General features: G+C 43.8%; 1 protein-coding gene across 10 annotated transcripts in view; it reads right to left on the bottom strand.

Moving 5' to 3' along the window:
• AKAP9 (A-kinase anchoring protein 9) overlaps nucleotides 1-19,197 on the bottom strand; it is a 241,452-nt gene that overhangs the window by 42,622 nt on the left and 179,633 nt on the right. For 9 of the 10 annotated variants that reach the window (XM_044292951.1, XM_044292944.1, XM_044292945.1 and 6 more), the window contains 6 exons: nucleotides 15,774-15,986; nucleotides 12,608-12,646; nucleotides 8,529-8,761; nucleotides 6,231-6,350; nucleotides 4,721-4,897; nucleotides 3,452-3,556 (listed from right to left, as the gene is read on the bottom strand). In XM_044292951.1, the coding sequence (XP_044148886.1) occupies nucleotides 3,452-3,556; nucleotides 4,721-4,897; nucleotides 6,231-6,350; nucleotides 8,529-8,761; nucleotides 12,608-12,646; nucleotides 15,774-15,986 (887 nt within the window). The remainder of the gene's footprint in view (nucleotides 1-3,451; nucleotides 3,557-4,720; nucleotides 4,898-6,230; nucleotides 6,351-8,528; nucleotides 8,762-12,607; nucleotides 12,647-15,773; nucleotides 15,987-19,197) is intronic. The other variant, XM_044292948.1, reaches the window with a different exon arrangement.

Below are 19,197 nucleotides of genomic sequence, written 5' to 3'. Positions count from 1 at the left end.
GCTGACCTACAGCAGTGAAGAAAAATGGCTGGGTTGTTATGGAAACCTGGGGTAAAACTGTGTGTATGTGGAGACTAAGGGCCTGCGAGCTTCTATTGGCTGATAAGGGACATGTGACCGTGTGTATGGCAGTTGGGATATGAAGAGAAAGACTTGCAGGCTTGTATTGGCTAATGCAGGTCATTTTTTGGCAATATCTCAGAAACGGTACGTCCTAGAGAGCTGAGACCCCCACAAGATTTTTTTCCAGGTAGCAAGGGATGTGTACACCAAGTTTAGTTAAAATCGAAGGTTGCGTTTTTGAGTGATCGCGGAACATACATACACACATATACAGTACAGACCAAAAGTTTGGACACACCTTCTCATTCAAAGAGTTTTCTTTATTTTCATGACTATGAAAATTGTAGATTCACACTGAAGGCATCAAAACTATGAATTAACACATGTGGAATTATATACATAACAAACAAGTGTGAAACAACTGAGAATATGTCATATTCTAGGTTCTTCAAAGTAGCCACCTTTTGCTTTGATTACTGCTTTGCACACTCTTGGCATTCTCTTGATGAGCTTCAAGAGGTAGTCACCTGAAATGGTTTTCACTTCACAGGTGTGCCCTGTCAGGTCTAATAAGTGGGATTTCTTGCCTTATAAATGGGGTTGGGACCATCAGTTGCGTTGTGGAGAAGTCAGGTGAATACACAGCTGATAGTCCTACTGAATAGACTGTTAGGCTACATTCACACGTCAGTATTTTTCTATAATCCGAATTTCGGTCCGTTTTTTGCGGATCCGTTGTTCCTGAAATGTTTCCGTATGTCATCCGTTTTTTGCAGATCCGCAAAAAACGGAAACATGTATACATTTCAATAATCAAATAAAGTTGTTTGGATTTCTTTAAAAAAAAATAAAAAAAAAAAAAAAATTGCTATGTGTTTCCAGGAACGGATTCCGCAAAAAACGGAAGACATACGGAATGACATCCGAATGTCTTCCGTTTTTTGCGGATCCATTGACTTTGTATTGTACCAGGATCCGAATTTTGCGGAAAAGAATAGGACATGTTTTATATTTAAACGGACATGCGGAACGGAACAACGGAAACGGACAGCACACATTGTGCTGTCCGATTTTTTCCAGGACCCATTGAAAATGAATGGGTCCAGATCTGGTCCTGATCTGTTCCGCAAAAAACGGAACAGATCAGGAAAGAAAAAACGGACGTGTGAATGGACCCTTAGAATTTGTATTATGGCAAGAAAAAAGCAGCTAAGTAAAGAAAAACGAGTGGCCATCATTACTTTAAGAAATGAAGGTCAGTCAGTCCGAAAAATTGGGAAAACTTTGAAAGTGTCCCCAAGTGCAGTCACAAAAACCATCAAGCGCTACAAAGAAACTGGCTCACATGCGGACCGCCCCAGGAAAGGAAGACCAAGAGTCACCTCTGCTGCGGAGGATAAGTTCATCCGAGTCACCAGCCTCAGAAATCGCAGGTTAACAGCAGCTCAGATTAGAGATCAGGTCAATGCCACACAGAGTTCTAGCAGCAGACACATCTCTAGAACAACTGTTAAGAGGAGACTGTGTGAATCAGGCCTTCATGGTAGAATATCTGCTAGGAAACCACTGCTAAGGACAGGCAACAAGCAGAAGAGACTTGTTTGGGCTAAAGAACACAAGGAATGGACATTAGACCAGTGGAAATCTGTGCTTTGGTCTGATGAGTCCAAATTTGAGATCTTTGGTTCCAACCACTGTGTCTTTGTGCGACGCAGAAAAGGTGAATGGATGGACTCTACATGCCTGGTTCCCACCGTGAAGCATGGAGGAGGAGGTGTGATGGTGTGGGGGTGCTTTGCTGGTGACACTGTTGGGGATTTATTCAAAATTGAAGGCATACTGAACCAGCATGGCTACCACAGCATCTTGCAGCGGCATGCTATTCCATCTGGTTTGCGTTTAGTTGGACCATCATTTATTTTTCAACAGGACAATTACCCAAAAACACACCTCCAGGCTGTGTAAGGGCTATTTGACCATGAAGGAGAGTGATGGGGTGCTGCGCCAGATGACCTGGCCTCCACAGTCACCGGACCTGAACCCAGTCGAGATGGTTTGGGGTGAGCTGGACCGCAGAGTGAAGGCAAAAGGGCCAACAAGTGCTAAGCATCTCTGGGAACGCCTTCAAGACTGTTGGAAGACCATTTCAGGTGACTACCTCTTGAAGCTCATCAAGAGAGTGCCAAGAGTGTGCAAAGCAGTAATCAAAGCAAAAGGTGGCTACTTTGAAGAACCTAGAATATGACATATTTTCAGTTGTTTCACACTTTTTTGTTATGTATATAATTCCACATGTGTTAATTCATAGTTTTGATGCCTTCAGTGTGAATCTACAATTTTCATAGTCATGAAAATAAAGAAAACTCTTTGAATGAGAAGGTGTGTCCAAACTTTTGGTCTGTACTGTATATGTCCTATATATATAGAGATAGAGAGATGATGTGTAGTAGGAATAACACAGGAACAGTATATGCAGTACCACATACAACCAATGCACAAGACTGTTACAACAAAAAAAATCAAAAATCAGGCAACCAATCCCTATAATGCCATCTCTAACGGCTAGCTGTTAGGGAGGCTCGCCCCTGTCGCGGCCTGCTATTGGCTGCCCCCCGTCGCCGGATATTATGATCCGAGCCATGGGGAGATGCATCGGCGGCCGTGCGGGGATCAGAAGCGACACAGGTGCCAGGAAGCGGGGTAACTATAAACTATATGAGGTGCCTGTGCATTGGGAGGATAACCCCTTTAAGATTGTAACGGATGATAATAATAGATGTGGGTGTTAAGCCTCATTCACACGTCAGTGTTCCACATACATGTGCTGTACATGTTCTCCATGGACAGCACACCTTCCCATTCATTTTAATGTGTGTATTCAGACATTATTTTTTTTACCATGGTCCGCGTTTTGAGCATGGATGCATGCTCCATTTTGCCCGTGTTCACCTATCCATCACGCCCATTATAGTCTATGGGTCAATGAAAACCAAGGATGCAACATGGGTGCCAACTGTGTTTCACGGATCATTAGGAAGAGACGCTTTGAAAATTATTTTTCAGCTGTGCAGTTTGAGTGAAACAGGGATGACACGTGGACAGCAAAAAAAGGACCCACGAACCCCACATCTTCACAGAGGCATCACTGACCACCTTCTCACAGATTTGAGCACGGACATGGACGTGTGAATGAGGCTTTAGAGACAGCTTTCTGGGACACTTCCTGGGTATCCCAGACTGGAATGGATCTTCCACATACTACCAAAGGAAATTCATGGCCGTAAATAGGCGCCGGGCACTAGATTCCAGGTGCCACAGCAGGGTCATGGCAAGCTGGTGAATGTGTAATATATTCGTTCCTTCTCTTAGGTTTTAGAGCTCACGTCACCTCCTTCTCTTTCCGGTCTATTGCTTCTCTCTCCACCTGCAGCTGAGCTTCGAGAGGCATCTCTCCCCTTAATCCCACGACAATGGAGGGTCTTCTGTCTTCCACCTTGGAAATAAATTCAGAGTTAGGCTTCACGCACACAACCATTTTGCAGACAAGGATAGGCCATTTCTATAGGGGGTAAAAAAAAGAAAGAAAATATGGCGGCATATGGGGCCGGATCCGTTTTCTCGGACACTATCTGACACAATAGAACACGGATTCTTCCCCCATTGACTTTCAATGGAGTTCATGACGGATCCGTCTCGGCTATGTTAAAGATAATACAACCGGATCAGTTCATGATGGACAGTTGTATTCTCAGTAACGGAAGCGTTTTTTGCTGATCCCTGCCGGATCCAGAAAAACGCTAGTGTGAAAGAAGCCTAAGTTGTAAGTGATGTTCACTTCACCTTTTAATGTTATGGCTGATCAGTGCAGACTTTGATAACGGGAGGTTCGCACTAGAGGTAGGTGATCCAGCAGCCTGTTCTGGCTGTCGGATGGACAAAAAAAACGCTGTACTTGTCTGTCCGAAACCCGGCATTAATACCGGAAAGTGGCCGGATAACCATTGGATCATATTAGAGTCCATGGGGATTTGGCAGTGAATAGCAGTATACGGTGAGTGCCAGCAGGCGGTGCTCTGCCGGAGCAGCCTGCTGGATTTCAGAACGCAGATGTGAACGTACCCTAGTGGCTCTTTCACATCTGCGTTTAGCTTTCCATTCTTCTGATGTGTTGAAAGAACAGAAAATTTTAAAATAACTGATCCGTCTTATTTTGAGCATCAGTTGTGATGAGTTTGCATTAGTTCCGTTATTTCTGATGGGAGAAAAATAACTAATGTCCGACAGAACTGACACAAGCGGTGGGAGAGTGATCACAACTAATGGCAAAGAATAACTGATGTCTGACATACTGGACACAAACTGATCACAACTAAAGCTCAAAGTAAGACGGATCAGGTATTTTTCATTTTTCTGTTCTTCTGAAGGTGCCTTCACACGTGGCAGATTTTGTGGCTGAAAATCAGTTCCATTCATTTGAGCGGGGCAGCAAGCGGTGAAAGGAACCGATTTTCAGTTGCGGAATTTTCTGCCACATGTGAAGGTACCCTGACAGATCAGAAGAACGGATAGCGAAGCGCAGATGGGAAAGAGCCCTAAGGAGTCATTATTGTACACGGTGAGCTATAGCGTGCGAGGACACGATGTGGCGGAGACTTACCTTCTGTAAGCTGTCACTGCTGATGATCAGAGCCTGCTCCAGCTCCCGAATCCTGCACTCCAGCTTCTCAATCTCCTCGTTCCGCTCATGCACGTCTCGCTGCAGCTGCTCTTTGCACAGCAGAAGTTCACTGCACTTGTCCGTCTTTTCCTTAAGGTTGCTTTCTAGTTTTTCCACCTATCAGTGACCCACATGAATAGAAATATCAATAAAAAAAAAGAAACATGACGATGTATCTGCACTTTTGCAACCATTTTATTGCTCGTTTTGTGCACACAGCTCCACTGCAAAAGTATGTTTCCCCGTGGTTACAGACTACACGTAAACCTGTGTGTGGTCTGATCCTGCACGGAATACTGATTAAAAGGTAAAAGGAATCTATCGAACAGGATGACCGCTCAGCTCCCTCTCCATGCACAGTGACCTCGACACTTATCACAGAGACTAACTGCACTCTCCCATAGAAGTCAACAGGACATTTTCTCAGCTGCGAGCCCTGTCCATGGGCAAAACACACAGACAGGTGTGCCTACTGGTCATTTTTCCTAATCCTGGAAACTTCTTTAGGACAGGATCAAATTTCTGATATTTTGGCAATTATAGCTTGATGTTGTGACTTTCATACAGAATATTGCCGTTTTCTATTGATTCCTATGGACATTCATAGCAACAACAATTCACAATCACAATCAGTGTTGTCACACACTATACTCTAGTAATTGCTTGAATTGGATTTAACCCCTCATCCTGTATAGCCTGGACCTTAAAGGGGTTGTCCAGCCCCTAATATTGATGACCTATCTATCCTCAGGATAGGTCATCAATATCTGATCAGCGGGGAGCCTACACCCGGCACCCCTGCTGATCAGCTGTTTGAAGAGGAGGCGGCGGCACTCATGACATCGCACCTATATCGGAAACAGAGCCCCGCAAGGTGAAGGAGAGCGCACCGCAAATGACCGGCCACTGCTCCCATTCGCTTTTATGGGCTCGACGGAAATAGCCGAGCCAGCGCTCGGCTATTTACGCCGGCCCCATAGAAAATGAATAAAGGGCGGCTGCGCATGCGCAGTGCGCCCTCCTTCACTTTCGGGGCTCCGTTCTCTATATAGGTGCGGGTCACACCTATAAGACAATGGGGGGCATATCCTGTCTATAATGGGACAACCCCTTCAACAATAATTTTATTAAATGAGGAGGGGGGGGGGGCTCCTGCTGCAGCCAGTTGTCTTACAGCCAGACACAGGTGATTGAGGAGGATTAAAGGGGACATGACTGAGCACCTGGGACACGCAGAGAAAATGTCTTTATATATTTCTTTTAACTGTAATATTACACAAAGAGCTGGAATCTATTTTTTTTACTTTTTTGTGTATTTTCTGTGTTTAGTGCTCTTTAGTTGTCACATGCCGTCCACCATCCGTTTCACCTACTGCCATTGGCGCGATGTTCTCTCTCGGCTACAGCAACATTTCCCAGGAAAATGTCAGCTAGGAATATGACCTCTCACCTCATTGCTCTGGTGACCATTCATGGGTTGATGTCTTTGTGGCATTTTCATCTGCTGCTCTAGTTTTTGGATTTCTTGTTGAAATACATCCCTCTCGTGTTCCCGATCGACTGCCTGTTCCTGCATGACAAGGATGAACCCAAATCAGCAGAAAACCTCATGAAACACACACACACAACAAATAATGAGCTCGGATCCCATGATGGCACAGACTGACCCTAATGGACTTATTTTCCATACAGGGCTGGATGGGCCAGAGCCCTCGAGATGCTCTAGCCAGGGGGCTCCTGGGGAAAGTGCCATGGTCATCCAGTGCGATGGCTCAGCCCAGACACTTGCTGGCGACAGAAGCTCAAAGAGCTGATGGAAGAAATACTAGACCAGTCCTTCACTGTATGGAACTGGGATAACCCTAAATGCCCATATCCAAAACTTGTCTCCCTCTGACTAGAGATCCAACTCTATAAAAGCAGCTCCCACTCTTGTGGACTCGACTTGGCACGCGTTATATGGATGGCCATTCATTTGAAAGACCATCAACTAAGCTTACGTCTCACTTATGGTGGCCATTGTAGAGAAAATGATTGCCGCACTGGTGTCCCCGGTGAGAGGTCAACTTAAATTCCCGGATCACACAAGGACAATCATATACATTCAGGTCAAGCTGTTTTGCTGTTAATACCTGTTAATCTGCTTGTACTGTAAAGAACCCTTTCCATGCCAAATGAAGGCATCTCTTTTCCTCCACAAAGTCTTTTGCACAGTTCATGCAGTGACAAATTTTACATTAGAGAAACTTACCTAGTAATAGCTATGATCTGGGCCGAGTAGAGTCAGCTGTTTCCTCAGGTCAGAGGCAAATTAAAATTATAGCCCTTAATGGGCCTACATTTGGAAGATCACGAGCCAAAAAAATGGCCCTAATCTCTAAGTTACTTTTTAAATTTCTGTCCAGGGCTTTACTATGGATGGCCTATGCTCAGGATAGGCCATCATCATCTGATTTGCGGGGTTACGACACCCTGCACCAATGCCAATCGGCTGTCTCGGGGGAATCTCCAGTGCCAGAAGAACACAGCTCCGTCCACAGCAGTGATCCCTTCGAAGCGACTACTGCACTAACCAGACCCATCCACTACACAATGGACGGAGCTGTGAAGTTCTATCGCCAACTACTGGCTCTGGAAATACCCTGAAAGAGCTGATTGGCAGGCGTGCCGCCGGGTGTCAGACCCATGCCAATCAGATATTGATGACCTAATCTAATTTTCAACGCATTTTACCTCTAATATAAAAAAAATGGGGTCACTGGGAGAACAAGAAGTCATGCTGGGTGTTCTGTCTACTTACCAGAGGGCTTGTATTGACTAGTTTTTAGCAAAATCCCCAAAAAATGACTTCATACAAATTCATAGATACTTATTAGCACGAATCGCCTCTACGGTGATCTCGAAGCTGAGCCCTTAACAACTCCCGTTCCTCCTTGGATATATATATATATTTTTTCAATATACCTCATTTGCAGTTTTCTCTTATCCCCCATGCTTGAATCCTACTTCCTGGTTTGTCATGTGACTGCTGTCCCATCATGCCTCAGGGCAGTGAGACGTGTCCGGACATCAGCAGACTGGGTGACAATAACCACATCCCTCGTGGTTACCAATGGCTTTTCCTACGTCCTACACCACGAGGCTCCAATACAGGATGCAATCTAAATCTACAGCAACTGATTCCGCCACAGAGTGCAATGGAAGGGTAATAACTTTAGAATAAGACAGTTTTGATAGAACGGGATATATTATATTTGTGGCACAATCCCTTAGGTGCCTTATTCTACCGTGCCATGTTTTTTTTACGGTGCTGTAGAATAAGTCCTCCTCTGTGATTGTCCAGTGGTGCCATGAAGCAGATGCTCGGATGTCTAATGGCCAAAATAGGAAAGAAAATTAAACCCGGTTGTTTAATCCTTTGACTACGGCATGGTTAAAGGGGAATCCCGACTTTAATTGGGTCACTGTATTTCCCGGTGACATGATCAGGCGATCCCCGTGCAGTCATCCCCAGAAGACCTAGAAATGACCCCAGGGTTGACTGTACACAGAATTATAATAGTGTAAAATAAGGACAATAAAAAAACAATGTTATGGCTGCTGAAATGCAGAGAGGCCAAACAAAATGGAAAAAAAATATAAAAAAAATGCTGGTCTTTCAGGGGTTAAAAAGAGAGCTAAACGTAAAGCTTTCTGACTGGACCCCAAATGCCGTCCTCCCCTCAGAGTGCACAGGTTTTAGACTTACATCTAAGAATCTGCGGGTCTTCTCCAGTTGCTTCTCCAAGGAAAGGTTCTTCTGGCGGAGATCTTCTAGATCAGCGTTCTTCTCTTGCTCCAGTTCCTTGTACCGGTTCACCTGCTCTTCCAGCTCTACTTCCAGGACCTTCACTTGTTTGTGGAGGTCCCCGGAGTCCTTCTCGGCCTGACGCTGCACCTCGATTTTCTCCTGTAGTAGCTTCTCGGTCTCTTCCAGCAGCTCTGTTAGGGGAGGGTCACAAAGATCCCATCAGTCACAATTCACGGGTGACGACCTCCAATCACAAGTGTCTCGAAAACCTGAAGGTTCATGTGAGGAAAAACATTGGATCGACTTGAAGTGTTTGAAAGTTTCCAACAAGTGACACCCCGATCTGTCTAGCCTGCAGCAGGCGTCCTGTTATATAATTGGTCGGCGCAGCCGAGAACCAGTCTTTATATATTATAAGAGGTTACCCAATGTGAAAAGATATCTGCAGCATTCACAAATATATATATATATAGTAGGAGCTATGTAATTAAACCTATAAACAATGCACAATGTAGACGAGCCATGGCTGTGTCATCCACTTTATTGCTGGTCTGGCCTACTTCCATCCAAATATTACAGCTGTGTTTAAGACATTTACCCCAACACTGCTCTCAATACCAGACTTAAAGGAATTTTCCAAATTTTTTTTTTTTCCATTTGTTTATATAATAAGAAATCATACAATTTTCTAATATACATGTATTTACAATTTGGCATACATGCCTTTCTTATATCAGACAGTTGACCCCTACATGTAGTAGTGGTATAGCCCATGTATCAGTCGCCTAACAAACATGGCATCAGTCATGTGACACCCTTCACATCATATACGGTAATCCGTGACATTCAGTAAGCAGCAGTGTTACAATAACATGTATATGTGCTGAGTCAGCACACAGGACACATTCATGTGATAAGTAAATAGGACTAGTGGTGGAATAGTGTTTTTTATTTTTTTTTACACTAACTACATCACTGTGTGCATTTATATGGCTGCCTGTCTTTGGGTGATTTGTATAATGGCTGCCAGTCTCTAGGTGATGTTGTAACACCCCACACAGAGATCTGCTTCTACACAGACAGGCATGATGGTATACTGCTGCAGTTAGTAATACTGTATACACTTTATATGTCCTGCTCTCTAATACACTACTATCCACCTGTCAGATACCTGGGTAGCTAACTGAAAGCCACATGATACTCGTGAGGGTCACATGAAGGATCACATGACTGATACCATGTTTAGTCTTATCCAGCTATGGATGGAATTTACGGGACTAAAACATGGCAGTATTTTCTTTTCTTTAGGGAGAGGCTACTGTATGGATATAATAAAGGTCTGACAGCAAAATTTTAAATAGATGTATATTACAGAACTGTTCAACATCGTATTCTCTAAAGGAATAAAGGTAATCATTAAAACCCGGAATAACCCTTTAAAGAGAATCTATCCTATAGGAGGGCAGCATACTCTGGTGATAGAGAGTCAATATTTTTGGGTGGAGTCAATTTTTTGTCCGGACATTCGTGGGCTTCTGGCTCACCACGGACAATTGACAGCTTTCTCCTTATACTTTGTATAGGAAGAAAACTGCTAATCAGCGTCAGATAGGCGGAGGGAGCCAGGAGCTCATAAATACAAGGACTCAAATGCACATCACTGAGCGGACTCCAGCACTTGGGTCCTGCTGCAGTGGCACATAGGGAATTTAAGAAGACTACTGCATGAAAAAAATAAAAAAGTGACCCTGCATATGAAAGAGGGTCTCTGTCACCAGTTTATGCTGTCCTCCGAGAGGACATTATAAAAAATGGTGCCACGTTCCCTTAAAGGGGTAGTCCAGTTATCCTCTATTAGATCATGGAGGTCCAACTGCTGGGTTACCTATCGATCATGAGAAAGGGGATAACCGGAATACCATTTTAAAGGGGTTATCATATACTGTATCAGAAAACTTGTGCTTAAAGGGGTTGTCCCATGAAAAATATTCTACAGTTATCAAACCAGCAGCTGGATCTGAATTCTTTTGCAATTGCATGTAATTAAAAATTTAGCATAGCTGCTGAGTTATTCAATAAAATGTATCTGCATAGCGCCACCTGCAGTTTGTTTCTTTCTTATTTCTTTGACATGCTCACTGAGAAGGCCGCACATGCTCAGTTTCAACCTTCAGCTGCCTCCTGAATTGTGATAGGTAGAGCTGAGACACGCCCCCTGAGCTGCAGCAGAAAAGACACTCCCCTGAGCTGCCAGCTTGATATAAATCTAGTAGACCAATTAATGTGGAGATCTCTGGATCCATGTGAGGTACAGGGAAGGTTCTAGCTTTGTTAGAAAGATACTGCCATGTACTATACGATGTTTGATTTTCATTTTTTACATTACTCATGGGATAACTCCTTTAATAGAGGGGAGTTCTCTGTTCGGCATCTTCATCTCTTGGACAGAGTGGAGAGTGGCCACAAAGAACATCTCTCTCTGGAGGACCTGTCCTGTCCTGATAACTAGTGCTGAGCGAACTTCTGTTTTCAAGTTCGGCGTCCAAGGTTCGGGTTATCTAAGAATTCCGCTATGGACCATAACTTCTGGTCTGTGGTAGCGGAATCCATAACGGAATTCTTAGATATCCCGAACCCAAACCTTGGACGCCGAACTTGAAAACAGAAGTTTGCTCATCTCTACTGATAACCCATTCAGTTCATTGAGAACTGTGTAATACTTAATTTCCCCTGTGGTGGCGCTGCAGGGAAATTGAACACTTACTGCCAGGTTTCCATCAGAGATCACACCAGGAGGGCACTTTGTAATCAGTTTTTTGTTCTAACAAATAGGGATTGTCCCATGTTGACAATCTCTTTACAAACAACAACAACAAAATATATATATATATATATATATATATATATATATATATATATATTTGGCCTCAAGGTCTTCAAGGCAGATTTTTCACAACGCCCAAACAAAACAAAAAAAAAAAAAATATATATATATATATTTTAGCAATTATAGTGCTGGATTAAAAAGGTTTCCAGAAATAATAAAAATATTTTTTTTTCACAGCGCCACTTTTGTCTATAGGCTGTGTCTGGTATTACAACTCACCTCTATTCAAGTGAATACCTGCAATACCAGACACAGCTCAAGGACAAAAGTGCTGTTTTTGAAGGGGGGAGGCACAATTTTTTTTTTCTTCTAATTCCTATATTGCTAACTACTAGGGGTAAGGAAGAGGAAAAGCGAGGGATCTACTGAATCTACATGTGCATTTGAAAGTGGAAATAGCAAAAAGATTTGTAAATGCCCCAAATATTTCCATATTTTTACCAGAATTGTAATTTTTTTTAACTAAAAAAATCCAATGTTTTTCCGCAGCATGATGAAAGCCAGGAGGTGAGGGCCCAGTGCACCGGGTGCAGTCAGGCATACACTATACATAAACCAATACTTTTTACGCTTTGGAGCAAACTGCAGACTTTCACCGGGTGCTGTTACAAGGGAGAGAGAAACCATCACAAAGGTGATTAATGTGAAACAGGCGAATGAGAAGAAAATCACCAAACACAAAATGCAATTTTCTTACAAATCGCTGTTTCCAGCGACCCCTGCCTATGACCATCATCTTACGGGACACAGCGATCATCTGTGATCCAACGCAATAGTGACAAAGCGAGACAAGCAATCTAAAAGGACTGAGGATTTGCCTCTGAGGATTTGGGAGGGAGAGGAAGGGAGGCGAAAAAGAATTCCGGATCGCGGGATGTAAAGGAGGGAAAGTCACTGTGATTGGTTGACGGATAAGATGATGGTTATTCATTTGTAGAGAAGTGGGTTAATGAGAGGTAGGAGTTTAACCCCTTGCTAGCAAAAAGGGGTCAGGAGAAGTGATTAGGCACAGGAGCAGGTAAGTGAGCAGCGGAAAGCCAGAAATGTGTTAGTGCAAGGAGCCCAAAAAGCCATAGGATTAGTTCATTCCCAAATCGTAGCCATTAAAACACCAGATTGTAGGTCGGCCATGCGGGAGGTACAAACACACCTTCTTCGGGAGCTGCAACGACTGCAGCTTCTACTAAGCCTGGGAGAATAGAGAACAAAACAAATGCAGTGTAATTCACATGCCGTGTACAGGTCTTCTGCAACTGGAAAGAAGAGAGAGCGGCATAGGGAAGAAGAACGGGGGGTGAATAATGTGCTGCAAACAGTAAATGTGAATGCTACGTTATTCCCAATGCGCAGGTCCCGGTAATGTCCCGAGGTGCCCGATGATGTCATCGGGGCTTATAGGAAGCCACGCCCCTTGGCTTTACCAGGACGTGTCACATTGAGGGCCCTTACCTGAGGAGGCAGGCGAGTGAGAGGGCTCTGGAGACCCTATACAACATGTTATACTCCAAGAACGGAAGAAAACACTTGTGTTACAGTAACAACTATAATCACGAGGACAGAAAGGAAACATTGGTCTGCCCTCCGGACATGTCGGGGTTAATAAATACCGTAATTACATTCTCCTTTAAACATCAATTCTGGAGCATTTTCTTAGGACTTTACTTTGTACCCTTCCTAAATTGTCAACTGGGCGTTACCATTAAACTGGTTGTGCCATGAACTACTTTTCACTCACAAGTTTATTTCCATCAGTTACTTTTAGCTCCCACTTCTCCTTAGAGAGTTTATTTTTTTTTTTTATTCACGTAATTTGCAGTTTTTTCCTATCCCCCAGGGCTAATAACTTTAGAATAAGAGCTCATGCACAGGACCATATGTATCTTGCGGTCCGCAAAACACGGATCCGCAAAAAAATACACATGACGTCCGTGATACATCTGTACTGCATTGTTTTTTTTGTGGACCGGCCATGCGGACATACGGAAACGGAATGCACACAGAGTCATTTCCTGTTATATGCGGACCTATTGAAGTGAATGGTTCCGCATACAGGCCGCAAAAAAATAAATAAATAAGAAACGGACACAGAAAAAAAAATAATACGTTTCGTGTGCATGAGCCCTAAGGCGGCCTTGATAAACTGTGGTATTTGGAGAAAGTGAGTGATATCTGTTGGGGCGGGATATATTTATATTAGTGGCACAACCCTTTAAGCCTTAACAAAGGGATTGGTAACGCCCAGGAGGAGTAAAAGAAGAATGGCACAGTGTGGCGTTTTTACAGAGAATACACAAAACGCAAATATTTAGCCAAGTGGACATACCAGGAGCGGCAGCAGCTCCTCTTTATACTGTCATGAACAGAATCTCTTCCGTGTAAGTGGAAGATGAAAGGATCGGTTCCTATGGTTGAGCTGATTTATTTGGGATCTGCTTCCACTGAGTACGGAAATCATTCTGTTCATATCAATTCTTAAATTTATCTAAAAGGAGCTGAGCCGCAATACCAGACACATCCTGTGGACAGGAGTGGCGCTGTTCTTGGAATAAAAAATAAGCAGCCATTTTTTTATTTATTGCTTTCAACTACATTGAAGAATTAGGGCATGGCCGCACGGTCAGGTTTCTTGATGCAGGTTTGGAAGCCAAAATCGGGAGTAGATCATAAAAGGAAAAAAGTATAAAGGGCAGATCGGACTTCTACTCCTGGCTTTCAAAACTGCATCAGGAAACCTGACTGTGTGGCCATACCCTTAAAAATATCCCCCCCAAAAAGCTCAAGACTCTATAATCTTCTCTTTACCTTCTGATGACCAGCTGATCATAGACTGGAGCATGGTAGAGTAATTAGCATTCTGGTCTAACTGGCATTCAAGTCTGGCTGATTACCATACTAATTACTGAATGTGCATAAAATCTCCTCACTGCCAGCGGAGGACCAGATCCGCCTCCCCGGTGATCCGTTTTTATTATAGTGGCGCACAGGGGTACTTGCTAAGTTGCCGTCTAAGCTGCTGAACGGTTGCATACAGAACGCAGAACCAAGAAGAAGGAAATGGTGAAAGATGGGATGAAAATGTACAATGTGCTAATCGTGTCCGTCTGCTCTCCGTCTGCCTGCGTATATCGTGCTGAGCCATATACAGATGGAGAGCGAGCAGAGAGGGGGCTGCTCATGTGTGCAGCCGGAGACCACGTTCTGAAGAATTACTGCAATCTGAGTGTCAGCATTCATTAAAGCAGGGATGCCCAACTTGCGGCCCTCCAGCTGTTGCAAAACTTCACTTCCCAGCATGCCTGGGCAGCCTACAGCTATTAGGGCATGCTTGGAGTTGTAGTTTTGCAACAGCTAGAGGGCCGCAGGTTGAGCCTGAATTAAAGGATTCCTTAAAGAGGCAGTCTGGGCTACAGATGTTAATTACCTATCTTCAGGATAGGTCATCAATATCAGAAAGGTCTGCATCCTTTTCAGTGTTGACCTCCTAGACCAGGGATGCTCAACCTGTGGCCCTCCAGCTGTTGTAAAACTACAACTCCCAGCATGCCCGGAAAGCCTACAGCTATCAGCCTACAGCCGAGCATGATAGGAGTTGTAGTTTTACAACAGCTGGAGGGCCGCAGGTTAGACTGTAGCAGCGGTGCAATGTAATTACAGCTGTTAATCCCATTCACTTGATATAGTGAGAACGCTGTACCGACCCGGCAGTGCCGCTACAATCTAGGTAAACATTGAAGAGGATGCAAAGCTCTTATGAGCGCCACGGACTCTTTAAACAGCTGATCAGACCCCCACTGATTTGATAATGATGACCTATCCTGAGGACAGGCCGTCAATAGCTAAGTAGCAGAAAACTAAGTTTCAAGAAAACCATTGCGTTTACCTGCAGTGACCACTAGAGGGAGCTTAGTGCATACACTGAACTCAATACCAGAACAGTATACAGTAGGCTCCTGAGCTCCCCCTAGTGGTGGCAGTACAGAATTTTGAACCTCGAAAATGGTCCTTTAAGGTGGACCTTCACTAAGTCCCTCCCTAGCATATTCTATTTCCACTACTATCCTGCCCTGGTAATATATAAGAAGTCTCTGTGCCACCATACTGCAGAACAATCTACCATAATCTACTGTCCTGACTGTGACAGGTTAAATTACTTTTTGGAGCCATTATGTTGTTAGTATGAAGACCTGATCACTGTGTCATCATCTGCCGGGCGGAGCCCTGTGTTATGGGGATGCAGTGACAATATGTAATAATGTGACGGACACCAGACAGGTACAATTACAGGTATAATAAAAGTTTATGGCGGGGACACTTACGTTGCTCAGCTGGCGTTGCATCGGCTTTCAGGGCAAGTTTCTGGCGGGACAGCAGCTCCTTCTCCTCGTCGATCTGCTGCCTCTCCTGCTCCAGCTCCTGCAATCTGTTACCTGTATTCTGCAGCTCCTGTTCAAGATGCCGGATGAGGTCGTTCTTTTCCTGCATTTGCTTTTCAAGAAAGACTCTTTCGTCTGTGTACCCATCGAGGAGGCCTGGAGAGAGTAACGGGGGACACACCTGTTAGTGGAGAGTCGAAACGAAAGACCAAGACTGAATAAAACTGCGAGGAAAATAATGTGATTAGCGGGATGGATTTTATTATACTCCAATCACACCTAAAGATTATACTAAATTCAGCTTCTTTCCTGTTAGCAGGAAAACTTTCCATGTGCCCTATTAAGAATATGGTATGTGACCGAGGAAGAAGGGGTGCGACTATGAGCAAGGGGGCCAAGGCTTCTAACAGCGACTTTTGCTCTAGGGACCCAGTCTGTCCATTATTAGATGCATGTAATACTATAGTTCCCCAGTAGTTGGTGCTGTGGGGGGAAAGTACAGCTGGTACTGCGCCTAACAGTATCAGCGGATTGCTGGAGGTCTCAGAGCCAGATCAGCGGCGATGATCTGGATCTCTGGCGTGACAACCCCTTTAACAATTATCTCACACAGCACTTGGCATGTCACCACTTCACCAGAGGGCAATGCATTATAATAATATCATCTTTATTTATATAGCGCCAACATCTTCCGCAGTGCTTTATAATTCAGATTCATTATGGATACTCAGATAAGCCTTTAAAGGTATCAAGTGTTTGTAAATACTGTATATTACATAAATCCTGTATTGATCCTGCATTATACTCCAGAGCTGCATTCACAATTCTTCTGGTTGTTATTAGAAACAGTAAACAAGCTTGCTGAGCTCCTATAATGTAGAGGGGCAGTGAGAGTGCAGAATGATCAGCAGGAAAGCAAGCAATGCTGAAAGATTTCACCTCTGATGCAAGCAGTATAGTACAAGATAAGCAATTTACCATACAGTATGTACACAAAGAGTGACTGCAGCTCTGGAGTATAATACAGGATGCAACTGAGGATAAGTAATGTAATGTCTGTACACAGTGACTCTACCAGCAGAATAGTGAGTGCAGCTCTGGAGTATAATACAGGATGTAACTCAGGATCAGTACAGGATAAGTAATGTATGTACACAGTGACTGCACCAGCAGAATAGTGAGTACAGCTCTGGAGTGTAATACAGGATGTAACTCAGGATCAGTACAGGATAAGTAATGTAATGTATGTACACAGTGACTCCACCAGCAGAATGAGTGCAGCTCTGGAGTGTAATACAGGATGTAACTCAGGATCAGTACATGATAAGTAATGTAATGTCTGTACACAGTGACTCTACCAACAGAATAGTGAGTGCAGCTCTGGGGTATAATACAGGATGTAACTCAGGATCAGTACAGGATAAGTAATGTATGTACACAGTGACTGCACCAGCAGAATAGTGAGTGCAGCTCTGGAGTATAATACAGGATGTAACTCAGGATCAGTACAGAATAAGTAATGTAATGTATGTACACAGTGACTGCACCAGCAGAATAGTGAGTGCAGCTCTGGAGTATAATACAGGATGTAACTCAGGATCAGTACAGGATATGTAATGTATGTACACAGTGACTGCACCAGCAGAATAGTGAGTGCAGCTCTGGAGTATAATACAGGATGTAACTCAGGATCAGTACAGGATAAGTAATGCATGTACACAGCGACTGCACCAGCAGAATAGTGAGTGCAGCTCTGGTGTATAATACAGGATGTAACTCAGGATCAGTACAGGATAAGTAATGTATGTACACAGTGACTGCACCAGCAGAATAGTGAGTGCAGCTCTGGAGTATAATACAGGATGTAACTCAGGATCAGTACAGGATAAGTAATGTATGTACACAGTGACTCCAGCAGCAGAACAGTGAGTGCAGCTCTGGAGTATAATACAGGATGTAACTCAGGATCAGTACAGGATAAGTAATGTAATGTAATGTATGTACACTGTAATGTACACAGTGACTCCAGCAGCAGAACAGTGAGTGCAGCTCTGGAGTATAATGCAGTACAAGATTATGAAACTTAATGTATATAATGTATTTTATTTACTATTATTTCTAATTTTTTTTATGTAGACTTATTCATTATATAAATTGTGAAATAGTGTTCCAATGCGGAATAAAATAAAAGACTGCGGCTTACACAATGCTGTGTATGACGGTGTATACTTCGTTCATACACAATAGTATCTCCTCCTACAGAGGACATAAGCGGATTTCCAGGACGTGGCTGATCTGCTCTACACCTGCCTCGTCCATACAATTGCTACGCGACCACAGATAATGCACATAACTGCACAACTCAGTAAGCGTGAAAGGGATTACATAAATGTGCCGCCACTCACTGCAGGCACATCACTTATTAATAGCAGATAAATATTGACAGGACAGGTCCGCACAGGTTTTATAGCTTTGTCTCTGAATTCCAGCTGTCATCTCCTCGCTGTATCTGAAGGATTCTTGGTGACCTCCATGGAAACAGTTTCCATAATAAGAAATCCCTCTGACGATTTCTGCGCCCGTGTTTATGTGATGCCCGTGCTATTGACCAAACATACTAATGACACGTAATGCTGACACGTTAAATTATCAGGACACGGCTGTAGAAGAATCAGCGTCATTCATGAAAGCTGCACCTACAAGGGGGAAATCTTGTAAAGGTCATAGAGGACCCCCTTCTAGGAGCCAGAGCGGGCAGCGGCTCGTGCTACGGTGGTTCGTGTGTTAAATGTACCGCATGTATGCCTGCTACAGGAATTTGAATGGTTGACAGGCAATACTACATTTCACCTGTAGTGGCCGCTGTTGCAGAAATGAATAGTTAGCCAGTGATTTCCCCGATCACTGGGGATTCTGAAGCTTGATGCGTCTCTGCAATGATCGAAACCAATTGTGACCAGTTTCCCAACACTACTATCGCAATTGTTTTTCCCAATCACTAAAAGGGGCATTTCAGTTGTTACAGGTTATCCCCTATTCACAAGGTAACTATTAGATCGGTGTGGGTCCTACCACTGATCACAAGAACAGGGAGCCCATGGGTATACAAATTGCCTCTCCATTAAGATCTATGCAAGTGCCGTAAATAGCCAAGTGCGTCTCCATAACTCCAGTAGAGATGAATGAAGTGCCTGTCCATTTGTTTCGGGGGTGGGGGGTTGGTTCTTCAAGGGGTATGGGATCTCTGTTCTTGTGATCGGTGGGAGTCCCAGTGGTAGGGATCTTATAGACAGGATAGGGGGTAACGTGCAACAACCAGAATATCCCTTTAAGGGAATCTGTCAGCAGTTTTCACCATGTTAAACTG

The sequence above is a fragment of the Bufo gargarizans genome, chromosome 5 (genome assembly GCF_014858855.1).
Source record: "Bufo gargarizans isolate SCDJY-AF-19 chromosome 5, ASM1485885v1, whole genome shotgun sequence".
NCBI lineage: Eukaryota > Metazoa > Chordata > Amphibia > Anura > Bufonidae > Bufo > Bufo gargarizans.
This window is presented reverse-complemented; position numbering and strand designations above follow the sequence as displayed.